Consider the following 18,854-nt stretch of genomic DNA (forward strand, 5'->3'; position numbering starts at 1 on the left):
TTGATTGTTAGGAAAGACCGTTGCACTCTTCCAAGTAATGGCTATATTAAGACGAGGTTCCCCCCCACCAGCCCCCAGAAAAGGAAGCTAGATTCTAGGTGTGTTTTGGTTTGTTTGTTAAAAGAAGCTAGATCCAAGGGTGAAAAAAGAATGAAGATAGATCCTGTTTCCCCTCAAACTGAAGCTTTCCAACACTCTGTGATCAGTAGACTTGGTGCGTGCAAGGGGTCTGTGCCAGGGAGATGTATTTCAGTAAGTTGGCTGACATAATTGTGGGAACTGGCAAATTTGAAATCTGTGTAGGACAGCAAGCTAGAGGGAGGTTGGAGTTGTACAGCCCTGATGCAGAATTTCCTTCTCCAGGAAACCTTAGTTTTTTCTTCTTAAGGTATTCAACTGACTACATGAAACCCACCACCTTTTTGAGGATATCTCCTCTACTTAAAACTGGCTGATGTCGCTGTTAACTATATCTATGAAATACCTTCACAATAACACCTGGATTAGTATTTGATTCAATAACTAGATACTGTAGCCTAGCCAGGTTGATACATAAGACTGACCATTACATTCTCCCTTGTTTCCTCATGCCTTTCTTCCTACAGTCCTAATACTCTCCTTTTCTTCGCAGCAAATCTCAATTATTTATGTTCACTCCTTTTTGTCTTCTTAATTCTCTTTAAATACACTCCAGTCAGATATCTGTTTCTGCCACTTCAGTGTTTCTGTTCTTAGTCAGCAGTTACCTCTTTATTGTCCAAATCACAGGGAAGCTCCCAGGTATTATGTTTCTCTCTCAGTAGACATAGCTCCTTCTTCCTTCTTAAGTCACTGTCTGAACTTGTTCTCTGGAATACACACTGTCATAATGGATCTTAAAAAGCTAAACTGTAAATACTGAATTATCTCAGAACTCAGTCTTCAGACCTTTTTGTCTTTCCTGTCTTTATTCACTCTTTGGTGAATAAAGTGAAAACCAATTCCATAATTTTATTATTTTTGTTAGAAAATAATGATGGTGGAAGAGGTAATATAGTCACATGATTTATATATATGGTAAAATGTCATTCACCCATGGCTCTGAGCTATCAAATTATCTTCTTGAAGGCAACCAAATTTGGCAGTCTCATAAATTTTTTTCCAAAGATTATGAATATAATAGCACATACATATTGATTGAGAGGCAGTATGTGATACAGTGCTTAAGAACTTGGACTGTGGAGCATAACTCCCTGTAATGAAATTCTGTCTCTGCCCCGTTGCTGGCTGTGTAACTTTCAAGTCTCTTAGCTGATCTTGGTCTCAGTTTTCTCCTATGTACAAAAAGAATAGTTTTAATATACTTACTTGTTTGAGTTATGAGGTATAAATGACTAAGTATGTGTAAAGAGCTTACAAGAGTGGCACATAAAAATAAATAACATTCCTTTTTTTCATAAATGATAGCATTGTATACATACTCACAAGCTTCTTGCTTTTTTTTCCCCCATCAACAAATGTCTTGATAAGCTTTTCTTTTCAGCACATAAATCATGCCTCATTTTTCATTGGATGATGTGTTGTTTTATTTGCTCTAAATAATGTCTTTGATGATGACTTCAAATATATATCTACTGGATATTTCCACTTAGATACCTAATAAAATCAAAGCTTTCTAATTACCCTTGTCTTTTCTTTTGATCTTATTTTCCTACATTATAATCTATAATTTTTTTTTTTTTAGCTAAATCTTCAGAACCTCTCTACCTATTGGTTAACACTTTACTTCACGCCAGCATTGTTGTACTGAGTTGCTGAAAGCCAACAACTTGAGAATCATTATTCCAAACTTTTGGCAAAATATTTTCAGCTCCTAGTGTTCTCCTATTTAGTCTTCCTTCTTCCACTTTTACTCTTCTATAATCTGTTTGCACAGCGGTTTTAAATGCAAATCAAACTATTTCTCACCCAGACCATATTTTCTGGTGGGTCTTATCTGCTTTAGATTTAATTCCTGAGTTCTGACTAGATTCTAGTAGAACTCTTGTAAACTGGTCTCTTGATTTCTCTCTTACTCTCATCTCCTGCCTCTGTTTCTGTGCTTCAGCCACATTAAATACCTTGCTCTTTTATGAGTGCCCTCTTCATAACAATTTATCTTATAACCTTTGGACTCCTTTTCCCTGGAACAATGTTCTGTCATATAATCATATACTCATCCCTTCACTTAATGGTCAAATATGAACTCTGCAGAGAGGACTTCTTGCCTGTGACTACCCTTTTTACCATACTTTTTTAAAAAATTCTGTATTTTTCATTATAGATTTTCTATTAACTGGCATACTTTTTTCGTTTGTATATTCTGTATTAGTTTATTATGTTCACTAACTTAGAATGTAATAACCATGAAGATAGATACTCTAATTCACTTCTGTACTTCTAGTTTGTAGTAGAATAGTGGTTACGTACATACTGGATTGATAGGTGAATGAGGAAGCACTAAATAAGTTTTTATTAAACTCTATGGTATTAAGGCTAGTTTTTTAATTACCAGTCTTTTACAAGCTAATACTTTTGTAAAATGCAAGCAAATGAATTATATGTTTCTTAGTGTCATATTATTAGTCAGTAGACATACAATCATTGTCAGATTGTTAAGAAAATTTCTAAAAACTTACTTTCGAATTGTACTGATAATCAACTGTGAATAAACCATTTGTGGTCAGCACCTATTTGCAGACCATACTATGAGTAGCACAGCATTAAAACAGGTTTGCCCTTCTATACCCAGTAGTTAAAATTTGAAGGCTAAATGAAGTATTCTTCTCTTCGGTAAACAAGGAGAAACTACTTCATAGCCAGTGTCACAGGACCAGGCTGAATTCCTGTAGGATTATTAATTTATAAAATAATTCCTTTAGTAATACCAGTGAAATTTAATTAGTGCTCACTCTATGTAGGAATGAGTGTTTTTCACTGGACTCAGACATCACAGTCCCCATGTTATGTATGTGTCATTAAATTAGCAGTCTCTCAGTAGCCATTTATTTGCTAATTGTTGGTAAATGAAATGAAAATTTCAGTTGAAATTTGTTTTACAGATCAATAAGCATTTTATCTCAGTAAATACTGTTATATCCTGTCTTTTTGTGAAAACATATTGACCATTTTGCATTATGTTTATATGTCTAGGATGGGAAGAGGGTCATTACACAGTGACAGTTGGCGTGTGGGATCTGGGCTCATAAGGAGATATGTAGCTAAAAGCAAAAATCATTAAATTGAAGAAAATTTGTGTCTCAGCTTCCACTAAGGAATTCCATCCAGGGTTGGTGTTAATTTTAAAGCTTTTCAACTCGACATATAAGTCATTTTGTTTTGGGGACCTGGAGGTATATCCTGAACTAAAACTCCAAAGGGTATGATTTTGTATGCTCAGGACAAACTCTTATTACACTTTTATCCATGACTTTGGGCAGTGTGAATGCCCCAGATCCCCCTTTTCTTTGAGCTATTCTCCTTTTTTATACAGATTAATTTAAAAAGTACTTTTAGGGGTGCCTGGGTGGCTTAGTCGGTTAAGCATCCAACTTCGGCTCAGGTCATAATCTTGCACTTCATGAGTTAGAGCCCCACCTCTGGCTCTGTGCTGACAGCTAGGAGCCTGCAGCCTGCTTTGGATTCTGTCTCCCTCTCTCTCTTCCCCTCCCCGCTTATGCTCTGTCTCTCTTTCTCTCTTTTAAAAATAAATAAACTTTAAAAAAAAAAAAAGTACTTTTAACTTTCACAGTATCATCAGATACCCTGACAGTGTGTAAAATATTGTAAAATCACTAGCCTGTATTTTGAAACACGAGAATATTTCTCAACTTACTATTGTGAGACACTGTATCTTAGGAAAAAGTATTTTAATTAAATGTATTTCTAAGTAGTCACTAACTTAAATATATTTGTTTACATCTTGTCTTATATTTTAGCTTAAAGGCAGCAATCACTATTAACATGGAATTGCCAAAAAGCAGAGTTTCGGGTTAACATTATATATATATATATATATATATATATATATATATATATATATAGTGTGTGTGTGTGCACGCGCACGTGCGTATAGATAATAGATGGGTTTAATTAAAGGGAAATCATAAGTTTTAAGAGACATGCATGCTCCTATATAGTTATGGATGTTTGCCGATAAGTGGATCAGTATTCCAAAACATTGATCAGTTCATTTTTTAAAACTGCACATTCATTCATACTTGCAGATGAATAAATAACCTAGAAAGAAAAAAAAGGAAGTTTTTTTTACCAGCACAAATTCTTAGTCCTTTGTCAGTATTTTTCTACACTATCAATAATGAAAATAAATATGAGTAGAGAAAAGTTTAAGGTTTGTGTTATACCTGTTTTTCAGATGACTTGAAACACAAGTTTGAAAATATTTAAAGATTTGCAAATCCAAGTGAACATTTAAAAGTACATTAACACTGTGAGGAAAATAGGTCAATCAGAAGTTCATGGGGTACATTTTTGATTAATGAGTTTGGTAGGATCTGTATTTCAGGGTTTGGGAGCTAGGCTATTCACTGAGAACAAACCATCTTTTTGGGTAAGGGCCGTGAATTGGTTGTAAATATCTAAGCCATCTTTGAAGTGTCTAAAGGTATTAAAGATGCAATTGTATACACAGAACTCATGGGCAGGAGAAAAACCTAACATGCATGTTTGAAGGTCGGGAAGAGGAGGTGTTAAATTCTTCCTGCTGCTAATTAGGATGGAGCTGATTTTAAGGAGGAAAATGTTGTGAACTAAGCTATAGAGACACTAAGGCACAGAAAATTATGTTGCAGCCTAAGATCGTGACTTTATTTCTATAAAGTTAAGTTTTCTTTTTTTAATTTGTTATGCCAGAGTTGTAAAAACATAGAAACTGACTAGTTTGTTTCCTTCACCCATTTCCATTATAAATTTGTTATCTTACGGATGAAAATCTGATTAATAGGTGAAAACCGTAATCTTCCTTTATTTCATAGCCATGAAGCTCATGACTGCGTTGGTGAATGTTGCCTTAAACCTCAGTATTCATCAGGATAACACACAAAGACAATATGAAGCTGAGAGAAATAAAATGATTGGGAAGAGAGCCAATGAAAGGTTGGAGTTACTTCTTCAGAAACGCAAAGAGGTAAGTTTCATACTATCTTAAGGTATGTGTGATTTTGTTTTTTGTTTGTTTGTTTTTGATGGGGCTGCGTGTGGCTGTGTGTGTGAGAGAGAGACAGAGGGACAGAGGGAGGGAGCAAGTGTGTTGTATGTATTTTAAAATATTTAAGTCAGATGTGTGATCTCAAGGTTTCAAATTAAACTGGAATGTTTAGCCATTGATTATCTGAGTGCTGTCTGATGGCTGAAGAGAATCATAAAACAATCCTATGTTTGAAAGAAGGTAGTCTAGGGGTCAAGTAACTCAGAAAGATTATCAGGCTGTGAATTCAGAAAGCATAATAAATAGTATGGTCAGAGCTGGGTGCTAGCAAAGCTGCCCTTCTAGAAGGAAGCCAAAGACTACTTATTAGCTGATGAATAAGGCATTCCTATAAATAAGATTGGTCTCAGTTTTACACTGCAATTTTCATGTATGTGTATACATATATATATATATATATATATATATATATATATATATATCTTGAAAGTGTTTTAAACTGGGTTTTTAGTAGGTAATATTTTTATTTGCCCAATAGGAAATCAGACTTTAAATATACAGTATTTTAACTTGAAAATAGAATAATATCACATTGCTACAAATAAATTACTGATGAATAATGGGTTATAACAGGCAACACGAAACGCAAACTAATTTTAAATTATTACCCATGCTGTATTAGGGTGCTAGCTGGGGCTGCTATAACAGATACCAACACAGACTAAGTGGCTTCAAGTTGAAGATGACTCCAGTTTCTCCATGACTTATGTGTGTGTGTTTGTCTCTAAATTTCTGCTTTCTATAAAGACACCAGTAATAATGGATTCAGGGCCCACCTTACTCTAGAATGACCCCATCTTAACTAATTACATCTGACACAATCCTATTTCCAAATAAGGTTTGAGGTACTGGGGCATTAGGACTTCAGCATATGAATTTCTGAGGAACACAGTTACAATCATATATAATACTTGAAATTTTGTGAAAGTAAATTTTGGAACTGTGCGTCAGTAAGTACTATTAACCAAACTGTATGCCTCTTAGAAATTAAATTTTTATATAATAAAACATAAAATAAAAAAATTATTTCAGTAAAACTGAAATAAAGCATACAGCAAAAGAGTAAGTCTGAAGGAATTTTATTCTCACACTCTTATATGTAATAAAAGCAAATTATTTCACTGAGTATTACTACACAAGAGATTATAATAAGAAATATCACTTGGATTGTAATTTTGTATAAGTGCTTTTGTTCCTCTTGAGCAGTAAATAAGCTCAAACTGTAACTGTGATCAGTAGTATTTCCTGAATTTTATATCATTACTAGACTATTTTATTTTGTTGCCGCATTCTATGACTAATGGCGAGGATTACTTCTATCTTCAATTATGCCTTCTGTATTGGGAACTTGGCCTAGTCTCAGTTATGGGCTAAACAGATGCAGAGTAATATTTGGATACTTTAGGTCGAATAGTAAGTTTCTTTTACAGTGGCAAATATGATCAAGGATGGCCTGTTACCAAGAGAGGCAAAACAAGCCAGGGGCCTGACTTGGTTGGAAGAGGTATAGAAATTGAGATTTCTTAAAAAGAAAGAAAGAAAGAAAGAAAGAAAGAAAGAAAGAAAGAAAGGAAGGAAGGAAGGAAGGAAGGAAGGAAGGAAGGAAGGAAGGAAGGAAGGAAGGAAGGAAGGAAGGAAGGAAGGAAGGAAGGAAGGAAGGAAGGAAGGAAGGAAGGAAGGAAGGAAGGAAGGAAGGAAGGAAGGAAGGAAGGAAGGAAGGAAGGAAGGAAGGAAGGAAGGAAGGAAGGAAGGAAGGAAGGAAGGAAGGAAGGAAGGAAGGAAGGAAGGAAGGAAGGAAGGAAGGAAGGAAGGAAGGAAGGAAGGAAGGAAGGAAGGAAGGAAGGAAGGAAGGAAGGAAGGAAGGAAGGAAGGAAGGAAGGAAGGAAGGAAGGAAGGAAGGAAGGAAGGAAGGAAGGAAGGAAGGAAGGAAGGAAGGAAGGAAGGAAGGAAGGAAGGAAGGAAGGAAGGAAGGAAGGAAGGAAGGAAGGAAGGAAGGAAGGAAAAGAAATTGAGGCTTCTTCTCAGCAGGTAGTATTTTGGATATTGGAATCTGGCCACATTTAGCCACATCACACTTTTGTTAGTTACTGTGTATATGTATGTGTAAAGAGAGACAAAGAGGTTCTGAAGTCAGTTTAGTAAAGTTTTTGAAGTAATGCAGTAGTACTGGTAATTTCAAACAAGTGATGCACAATAAGTGAAAAAAAGGATTGATTATTATTCAGAATGGGAATAACTGGGAATTAAAAATAACTGGAACTGTTTATTTCAAATAAGATGATCAGGATTTAACTTTTTTTGTTTTTTCATTTCAGCTACAGGAAAACCAGGATGAAATTGAAAATATGATGAATTCTATTTTTAAGGGTATATTTGTTCATAGATACCGGTAAGGAATTTTAAAAATCATTTAGATTTTTAACTTAAATAATTTATTGCTTTTTTTGTAGTCCTAGGTAATTATAAAAATAGGAAACTCTCTGTTTGTTTTGTTCTTTGGGAAACAGCTTTGGCTCTAAAAGCTAAATAAATGTCATACTACTGTTGTGGAAGAAATTGTTTTTTGTTTTTAAGTTTATTAGAAAAAGAGCACAAGTGGGGAAGGGGCAGAGAGAGAGTGAATCTAAAGCAGGCTCTGCACTGTCAGCATGGAGCCTAATGTGCGGCTCAAACCCACAAACCATGAGATCATGACTTGAGTCGTAACCAAGAGTCAGATGCTGCACCAACTGAGCCACCCAGGCACCCCTATTGTGGAAGAAATTGTAACACTGCCATACTCTTTTAAGTTCAGATCATATATTGTTAGAAGCATTCAGTATATTTGGATTTATACTGATGGAGTATTTAGTAATAGGATATCATTAAATTAATGTGGCCTTAATAAGATGTGATTGTCTTGATATTTGAAAAAATTCAATGCCCTGTTTCCTGTCCTGTGATACTCATCTTGTTTCACGGTCAAAGTAACCAGGAGTGTTTTAAAAATACATCTTTGAAGATGGGAGAAAAGTTGACAAAAAAAGGGCACCTCTGTAAATAATCAACAACTCTTCTTTACCTTCATCTATACACATGAAAATAGAACCAAAGTATTTTTGTCATGCTTCATTGCAAGCCAGTTTAGTCTTTCTGTGAAGTTTTTAATTGTTGACTACATTATTAAGCAGCATATTTCACAGAGAATTAATGAATCATCTACATTAATTTGCTACGTTCTTTTAGTTAGGCATGATGTATGTTTAGGTAGATAGACACAGATAATAGAAGCACTGTTTTTAGATACATTTGAGACTTTTAATTGGCCAGTTAATTTAAAAAGTTAGTTAAAACAGGGAAATCCATTAAAAAAAAAAGAAATGTAGTTTGATATTTTAACTTAAACGTCTTGTTTTAATTCAGAGTATGAAAAAGACGTTTGATCTTCTTGGTAATTTTTTTAATGTTTATTTATTTTGAGAGAGAACACGCCACGTGAGTGGGAGAGGGGCAGAGAGAGGGAAAGAGAGAAACCCATGCATAGCATGGAGCCTGATGTGAGGCTTAATCCCACAAACCATGAGATCATGACCTAAGCTGAAATCCAGGGTTGGTCGCTCAATGGACTGAGCCACCCACACACCCCCTACCTTTTTTTTAAATCTTCTCGATATTTATACAAAGAAAAAGAAAACACTAACTTGAAAATATATGCACTCCCATGTTAATTACAGCATTATTTATAATAACCAAGATATGAAAACAACCTATAGGTTGATGAATGGATAAAGAAATTTTATATATACAATGGAATATTTTCAGCCATTAAAAAATAATGAAATCTTGTAATTTGCAACAACATGGATGGACCTCAAGAACATTATGCTGAGTGAAATAAGCAGAGAAGGACAAATACTGTGGATTATATGTGGAATCTAAAAACAACGACAAACTCATAGATACAGAAAACAGATTGGTGGTTGCCAATGGGTGGATGGGGAAAATGGGGGTCAAAAAGTAAAAAGCATAAAAAAAGATGAACTACTGAACAGCACCAGAAGTTAGCTTGCTGTTATCTGGTAATTTGTGACTATCTGCTGTAGTATTAGGAAATTTAGGCAAGTTTACTAAATTCGCACCTAACTTCTTGAATGAATAATAGAACTTTTAGAAGAAACCTGGAAGATTACAATGCACTGGGAAGGGGTATCTGGGGTGCTCAGTCAGTTAAGTGTCTGACTTGATTTCTGCTCAAGTCATGATCTCATGATTCATGAGATCGAGCCTTGTGTCAGGCTCTGTGCTTATGATAGCACAGAGCCCGCTTGGGATTCTCTCTCTCCCTCTCTCTCTGCCTCTTCTCTGCTCATGCTGTCTCAAAATAAATAAACCTTTTTTTTTTTTTCTTTAACGCACTGGGAAAATGTGTTTAATAGCTGATTAAGAAAAGATACTGAGAGAGACTGTATAGCCTAATAGGGACACACATCCTGAAGTTGGAGATGTTTGGGATTTGGGGAACTAAACCAATCGATTAAAAAAAAAAAAAAAGGAAAAAAGCCACCTGTCTTTTAAATAAACTTAAGAATAAGAAAACAAAATTATTTATATTTACTCACAAATTTACCATTTCCAGCTCTCCTCATTCCTGAGTTTCTCTGTTATTGCTTTACTTCTGCCTGTTTTATTTTTTTATATGAAAAACTCTTTATTTCACCAAAAAAAAAAAATAGGACCAAGGCCTTTAATTTCAGTATGGAATATTTGATTATAATTTCATATTCTCTTTTGTTCATAAACTACACATGTAGTAAGTTATGGAAAAGTTAATTTTTTAAAAAGCCAGAATTTCCAGGGGCGCCTGGATGGCTCAGTCCATTATGTGTCTGATTTAGGCTCAGGTCATGATCTCACAATTCGTAGGTTCAAGCCCCGCATTGAGCTCTGAACTGACAGCTTAGAGCCTGGAGCCTGCTTCAAATTCTGTCTCCTTCTTTCTCTGCCCCTCTTCCACTCATGCTCTGTCACTCTTTCTCTCAAAAATAAACATTAAAAAATTTTTAAAGAACAAGAATTTCCACATATTTTCCATGTAGTCTTTTTCTGTTATAACTTTATAAAGGTATAATTAATGTAAAACATATTACATGTTATATAATTTTTTATAAGACCTATATATTTGGTCCTTTGGAACTTTTAGTCATACCTGCCAACCACTGGAGGGCTGGGGGACTGAAGGTTGAATCAGCTGATGGCAGTGGCTTAGTCAATCATGAATATTCAGTGAAACCTCCATAAAAATCCAAAGGACTGGTTCAGAGAGCTTGGTGAACACAAACAAAGTAACACACCTAGAATGGGCATGAAAGCTATGTGCCCTTTCTCCATACCTTGCCCCATGTATATCTTCATCTGGCTATTGATTCAAATCCTTTATCATATCCTTTAGTTAATTGGTTAACGTAATTGTTCCCCTGAGTTTTATGAGCTGCTCTTGCATATTAAAAGAATATAAAGAGGATGTGGTTGGAACCTCCAGTCTAATAGCCTATGGGTCACAAGCACAGGTAACAAAAAGCCTAGGGCTTATGATTGGCATTTGAAGTGGAGGATAGAGGACAATCTTGAAGGACTGAGCTCTTAACCTGTAGAGTCTGATGCTGTGTTCAGGTAGATAGTGTCAGAATTGAGCTGAATTCTCAGAAACCAGTAGGTATTGTTGGTGTGTGTGTGCGTGCAGGCAAAAACCCATGCCCCAAATTCAAATTGGGTCCAGGAACCCAAAAAGAGTTGGTGTCAGACACAGTTAAGTGCCTAAGTTTTGACATATATACACCTGTACAACTACCACAAGCAAGATAATGGAATATATCCATCATCCTCAAAAATTTTCTCTTGCCACTTTGTAATTCCTTCCTACCTCCCTTTCTTCCAGTCTTCCCCTGTTCCCCAGAATCAATCAATTATCAGTTTGCTAACTGTTTACATTTTTTAGGATTTCATAGGAATGGAATTACACAGTATGTATTCCTGATTTTTGTTGTTGTTTTCATCTGACTTTTTTCACTAAGCCTAATTAGTGTTCATAAGTTTCATGAGTTTTAATAAATTTTTCACATATGCCTTTTATCAGATTGAGGAAATATCCCTTCTGTTCCTAGTTTTCTGAGACTTTTTATTAGAAATGAATCTTGGATTTTGTCAAATACTTTTCTATATCTGTGGAGGTTGGTATATATGGTTTTTCTTTTTTAAGACTGTTAATGTGAACTAAATTGGTTGATTTTATAATCTTAGCCTTAAATTCTTTGGCTAAAACCCACAGTCATGATAAATTTTTCTTTCTAAATAAATTTGCTAAAATTTTCTTAAGAATTATAGTTCTGTGTTCAAGAGAGATCTATATAGATCTTTTTTTAAAATTTTTTTTCTTTTTAAATTTGAGAGAGAGAAGAGAGCATGTGCATCAACAAGGGGGAGGGGCATAGGGGCAGAAGGAGAGAGAGAATACCAAGTAGGCTCCACGCTCAGCACGGAGCCTGACACAGCGCTTGATCCCACAACCCTGGGATCATGATCTGAGCCAAAATCAAAAGTCAGACACTCAACCGACTAAGCCACCCAGGCTCCCCAAGAGAGATGTGTATCTCTTAACTTTTAATTTTATTGAATGTCTCTGACTGCTTTTGGTACTGTGGAAATGCTGGCTTTGTTGAATGAGTTGCAATGTGTTATCTCCTTTTTAATCATCTGGAAGAGTTTAATAATATATATTTTTTTCACATAGGCATTATACCATTGGGACTGAGTGTTTTCTTTGTAGGGATGTCTTTAATTGCAAATTAAATTTCTTTAATAGATAGATATAAGTCTTTTCAGTATCAAGAAAATGATACGTTGATCTGTGTTGTTGAATTGTATTCAACAATTATCAGCTTAAAGTTGTTCATAAAATATCATTGGTTTCACCTCTCTCATACCGATTGTATTTATTTTTCTTAAAAAATAAGATTTTGGTTACCTTGAACTCTATTATTTTTCTATTTTCTATCACATTGATTTCTGCAATTTTATTTATTTCCTTTTTCTGCTTACTTTGGGTTTCATTTACTCTGCTTTTTAGCTTCACAAGGTGGAAAGTGGGATAATTGATTTGAAGCCTGTTTTCTAACAGTAGAGTTTACTGCTATAAATCTCTCTTAGTATTGCTTTAGCTGTATCCCCTAAATTTGGATATGTTGTGTTTCCATTTTCATTCAGCTCAAATACTTTATAATTTCCTTTTTGACTTGTTTCCTTGACAAGAAGAAAGTATTTAGTTTACAAACATCTGAGAACTTTCTGTTATTGATTTCTAATTTAATTCCATTGTAGTCAGAGAACATACTTTGTGTAATTTGAATGCTTTCAAATTTATTGAGTTGTGTTTTATGATCCACAATATGGTCTATCTTAAGAAATGTTCTATTTACTCAGGAAAAATTACATACTGTGCTTTTGTTTTTAGGTCAAAATCTGTTAGTGTTGTTCAAGTAATTTCTATCCTTACTGATTTTCTGTCGGTTTATTCTAACCAATATTGAGAGGGTTTTTGTAGAAGTACTTTTGTATTCTTGATTCAAGTCCCTTATCACATAAATGGTTTGCAATTTTTTTTCTTGCCTGTGGCTTTGTTTTCATTTTCTTAATGATACCTTACCTCTTGAAGAGCAAAAGTATTCCATTTGAATGAAGTAATTTACTCACTTTTCTTCTGTGTACATGCTTTTGATATCTGTGAACATTTTTCCTAACCCCAAATTTTTTTCTGTGTTTTATTCTAGAAATTCAGTAACTTAATCTTATAAGTTAAAATATATATACAGTTAACTATTATGTATTTTTTGGATATAAGGGTATAAGTCCACTTTTTACGTATAGATATTCATTTGTCCAAGCACCATTTGGTGAAATACTACCCTCCTCCAATTGAATTGCCTTGGAGCTTTTTTTCTTTTTTTAAGTAATCTGTACAACCAATGTGGGGCTCCAACTCATGACCCCCCAGATTAGGTTAAGAGTCCCACACTCTACTGACTAAACCAGCCAGGTACCCCTCCTTGGAGCTTTTCTTGAAAACTAAATGAACATGAATGCAAAGATTAATTTATGGATTTTTCTAATCTGTCCTTATACCCATACCATCTGTATTGATTAAAGCTTTGAGACATTGATGTAGGACCTGTAAGTTTAAGTTGTACAATGTGATGATTTGATTCACATATATGATGCGAAGTGATTACCACAGTAAGGTTACTTAACACCTCAGTTGTCTCACGTAAGCACCTTCTTTGTGTGGTAGTGATTACATTTAAGATTTACTCTCTTAGCAACTTCCAAGTATGTAATAAATACAGCTTTTTTAACTATAGTCACAATGCTGTACATTAGATCTCTAGAACTTACTCATCTTATAACTGGAAGTTTGTACTCTTTGACCAACATATCTCCATTTCTGTCATTCCCCAGCCTCCAGCAACCACCATTCTACTCTATTTCTTTGAGTTTGGCTTATTTAGATTCCATGTATAAGTAGAACATGCTTACTTGTCTTTTTTTAGAGTACCTTTAAAAAATTAGGTTGTGTTAAATCCTCCTACTTTGTTCTTTTTCAAAATTGTTGTGACAATTATAGATTTTTGTATTTCTATGTAAATTTTAGAGTCAACATGTCAATTTTTAAAAAATTTGTATTTCTTCATTTTGAGAGAGAGAAAAAGACAGTGCAAGCAGGGGTGTGACAAAAAGAGAGCAAGAGAGAGAATCCAAGCAGCCTCTACGCTGTCAGCACAGATCCCAACACGGGGCTTGATCTCATGAACTGTGAGATCATGACCTGAGCCAAAACCAAGAGTCAGATGCTTAACCAACTGAGCCAGCTAGGTGCCCCCAGCTTGTCAATTTTTACATAAAAGCCTGCTGGAATTCTGATGGAGAATATGACTCTATAGACCAATGCAGAGAGAATTGCATTTTTCACATTTTGAATCTTCCAATCTATGAATATAGATTGTTATCTCCACTTGTTTAGATATTCTTTAATTTCTCTTGGCTGTTTTTCATGATTTTTCAAGTACAAATCTTACACTACTACTTTCATTAAATTTAGTTTAAGTATTTTCATTTTTTATTCTATTGTAAATTGTTCTCTTAATTTCTATTCTAGATTCTTCCTTACTAATGTATAAAAAATACAGGTGATTTTTTTTTTATTCCTTCAGAATTACAAGATACTTTCATTGTTCTATAGTCTTGAGATTTTGTTTGTTTTTGTAGATTATTTAGGATTTTCTACATAACATGTCATGTCATATGTGAATAAAGACCGTTTTAATTCCTACTTTCTATCTAAGTCTAAACACTTTCTATTTCTGTGTCTTTAATTTTTTTTTTTTAACTTTATTGCACTGGCTATAGAACTTCACTACAAAACTGGGTAAAAGTGGTAAGAGAGGACAGCTTTCCTTTTTTCCTAATCTTAAGGGGAAAACAGCCTTTAATGTCAGTAGCTATTAAGTTTTATATTGATACCCTTTAGTCAGATGAGGAAATTCCCTTGTAACTTTATTTCATATGTTGTTTTTATCATGATTGACTGATTTTATTTTTTTTCTGTTTCAGTTAAGATGAAAATACAGACTTTTTCCTTTATTCTGTTAAGATAGTGCATTATATTAATTATATGAATTGATTTCCAGGTATTAGACCAATTTTGCATTCTGGTAAAAATTCTACATCATCCTGATACATAATCCTTTTACATGCTGCTGGATTCAGTTTGCTAATATTTTGTTAAGGATTTTTGTGTCTCCTCTCATAGGGGGGCATTAATCTGCTAACTGGCCTCATAGAATATCTGGGAAGTCTTCCCTTCTGCTCTGTTTTCTGAAAGAGTTTATGAAAGATTAGTATTATTTCTTTTTTATTAATTTGATAGAATTCACCAGTGAAGCCCTTTAAGCCTAGCTGGTATTTTTGGATGATGATTTTCATTTACTGATTAAATATCTTGTTACACATTTTTCCTGTTTGTTTGTTTTTTTTTAACATTATTCATTTTTGAGAGAGTGTGAGTGGGGGAGGGCAGAGAAAGAGGGAGACACAGAATCCAAAGCAGGCTCCGGGCTCTAAGCTGTCATCACAGAGCCCGATGCGGGGCTCAAACTTACAAACTATGAGATCATGACCTAAGCCAAAGTCAGAGGCTCAGCCGACTGAACCACCCAGGTGCCTCTGGTTTTTCTGTTTATTGATTCATTATAGTAATTTTTGTCTTTCAGACAATATGTCCATTTCATGTATATTGCAGATTTGATGGCATAGTGTGGCTTTTGATAGATATTTCCTTGGAATCCTTTTTATTTCTGTAGGATTGGCAGTGATGCCTATTTGATTTTTGTTTGTTTTTGTATCTTCTTTCCTTTTTGTCTTAGTCTAGCTAAAGGTTTATCCATTTTACTGATCTTTTCAAAGATTGAACTTTTGGTTTCATTGACATTATTTATGTATTTTTTATTTCACTGATTTTTGCTTTATTCCTTATTTCCTTTCTGTCTGATTGCTTTCATTTTAATTTATTCATCTCTTTCTAGTTTCTTAAGGTAGAAACTGAGGTTACTGATCTTATATCCCTCTTCCTTTCTTATCTAGCCTTTTAAGCTATAAATTTCCCACAAAGCACTGCTTTAGTGACATAGCAGGATTTTTGATAATGATATATTTTAATTTTTATTCCATACAAATCATTTCCTTATTTCTGTATTGAGATTTCTTCTTTGACTCATGGGTTATTAAGTCTTTTGTTTAATTTTTAAATATTTGGAGATCTTCCATTAATTTCTATTATTAATTTCTAATTTAACTTTGTTGTGGTTATTAAACATACTTTAAGGGATTTCAATCATTTTACATTTAATGGGACTTGTTTTTTCCCTGTCCTTTTGAATTATTGAAAAAGAAAAATAGTTCCATGCCAAAATGCCATAGGTTTCTGCTGTTTTAACCCAAAGGTTGACAACTTTTTTGAATAAATGCTTCTCAGTTCTTTTGGTTGATTTCCAGGAAGCTGAAATGATTGTTTTTGTCTTCATAGTTCTTTTTTGGGAGAAAACATTTCCCAACCACTTCACTCTCCTATTGCCTCACATTCATTTTTAAAAGATATTCTCTCTTGTTATGGAATTCTAGGTTGACATTTTGGGATTTTTTTAGCACTTGAAAGGAATTGATCCACTCTCTTTGGTTTCCCTTGTTTCCAACTAGAAAGAAATCTGTCATTCTTTTCTTACATATTTTATAGTTTATTTTTTTGCTGTGATTGCGTTTAAAAGTTTTATCGCTACAACTAGCAGAGATAACCAATGCTGTTAACCTATTCTGTTACACTGTTCTTTGCTGCCATTTTCTTAATGTTTCTTTCATCTCTTCCATGCTCTCCTCAAACATACATACTTGTTATAACAACTGTTTGAACGTTTTTATAAATATTCATCTACTTTTTTCTTAGACATGATTATGTGTAACCCTTATTTTTAAGGTTTGTTATATGGACCAGAGCAGTATTTTGTCTAAGACTAATTTCCTCCCAATACTAAGATAATAGCATTTTCTGAACTGAACTCTACTCTGAACTCTAGCCCTGTGAATTACAAGGTTTTTCTGCTCTGGCTCATTGGGACACAAAATACTCCCAGCTCTGCATGTGCTATGTCCTCTCCCCATTCTTTCCCCAGCTTTAGGTGGTTCGTTCGTGTGTGTGTGTGCTTTTTAGTATTCAGCTGATGAGGTGAAACAGTCTTTGTGCAGATCTTCAGGGGTTACTGTCTATGTACATCTCTCCCCTCTGATACTATGCCTTGTAAAAATCTAGCCACTTTGTACTCTAGAGTCCCAACTCTTTCTCCTCAACTCAGGGATATACCCAGGCTCTGTCTTGGTTCCTCTGCCAATACTGCTACCTGGCAGGCACCAATCTGGTGCATTCTGAATTACCTTATTTGTTACCCTCTCTCAAAGATTACTGTCCTGCTCTGCCTAATAGCCAACATCTAAAAGTCATTATTTTATATATCTTACTCAGGTTTTTAGTTTTTTCAAGTGGGTATATAAATCCTGTCCATCGTGACTCAGCCATGCAATCTTAGTACGGAGTCCATATTATTTTTCATTATTTTACCTTAGTCTTCAATGCTAACATTACGTAATTTTTATTTTAGAGTTTCACCCTTATTGAATCTTGCCAAAGCTTCAACCAGTCATTCTCCTAAAAACAACAATTCTTTAATTTTCTGTTACCTTATTGATTTTTATTTAATGAGGCCTTAAATAAACTAGTATTCATCTGTCACAGCTTACTTTTGATACATTAAAATTTTAACTGTGTGAACCAGAATTACAAACAGTTGAGAATGTGACCTGCCTTCCAAAGTTATCAGTTAGAGGTACCAATCATTGATTTTTCCAGAAGTATTACTTACTCTGTAAAGGGGTGATGTTACTGCATGTACGTACTAGAAATAGAAGGTGCTGTGCAGTGATGGCACTTTAATGCCTTGAGTCTCACATGCTACTTTAATGTCAGACAAATATTGAATATTGGAGTGGTTCAGTCGGTTAAATGTCTGACTTTGGCTCAGGTCATGATCTCGCAGTCTGTGAGTTCGAGTCTCGCATCAGGCTCTGTGCTGACAGCTCAGAGCCTGGGGCCTGCTTCAGATCTGTGTCTCCCTCTCTCTCTCTGCCCCTCCCCTGCTCACACGCTCTGTCTCTGTCTCTCAAAAATAAATAAATGTTAAAAAAATTATAAAATAAAAATATTGAATATTAATCTATATGCTGGTAGATCTAACTACTAATTTATAGGAGATAATGGAAAATAGAAGAGGCTTTTGTATGACTCCGTCTTCATGGTATCATTTTAGCCCAGAATGTAATGAATTATACAGACCAAATTGACCCATTTCCTTCAACAAATAAATGGCATATAATAAGAACAAGTAGGTATAAAAACACAATACAAAATATTGGATATGAAAAATATATTTATTATATAGATATTTAGTGAACAAAATACACTCTAGACTGTTGAAGGGACACTTAGTGAATTAGAGTATAATACTGAGGATTTAACCCCAGCAGAGTAGATATGGAATAACATTTCTAATACATGCGGGATTGTTTGAGAGGCTTCATAAGTCCTTTACATAGGATTCCAAAAGAAGAGAAAGGTATTGGAAAGAAGTAGTATTAATGAGAAAGCTGAAATTTTATAAAATCGGTTAAAATAGAATTGTCAGATTGGAAAGACTTAATGAGTATTGAGTAGGTTAAGAAAATATTTCACTTTTAATCATGCCATAGTAAAAGTGCGTAACATGAAACATTATGAGAAAATCTTAAAAGCAACCAAAAAAAAGACTGTTATTTCAGTGGTGGAACACACCATAAGAACAAACAATGGAAGAGGAGGAAAGATTGCAATAATTTGAGAGGACAAAAAATGGATGTCTTTTGTTCTCTTTTACTTTTTTATACTATAGTGAAACATTTTGTAATAATGTTTTCAGAGTTATTCTTATACAATACTGTGTTA

The 18,854-nt window shown here is 34.3% G+C and overlaps 1 protein-coding gene across 2 annotated transcripts in view; it reads left to right on the plus strand.

Annotated features, from left to right (window-relative positions):
• Positions 1 to 18,854, plus strand: part of STAG1 (stromal antigen 1) — a 410,827-nt gene that overhangs the window by 258,740 nt on the left and 133,233 nt on the right. For both annotated transcript variants that reach the window (XM_043595334.1, XM_043595335.1), the window contains 2 exons: positions 5,013 to 5,164; positions 7,561 to 7,634. In XM_043595334.1, the coding sequence (XP_043451269.1) occupies positions 5,013 to 5,164; positions 7,561 to 7,634 (226 nt within the window). The remainder of the gene's footprint in view (positions 1 to 5,012; positions 5,165 to 7,560; positions 7,635 to 18,854) is intronic.

Source organism: Prionailurus bengalensis, chromosome C2, assembly GCF_016509475.1.
Source record: "Prionailurus bengalensis isolate Pbe53 chromosome C2, Fcat_Pben_1.1_paternal_pri, whole genome shotgun sequence".
Classification (NCBI taxonomy): Eukaryota; Metazoa; Chordata; class Mammalia; order Carnivora; family Felidae; genus Prionailurus; species Prionailurus bengalensis.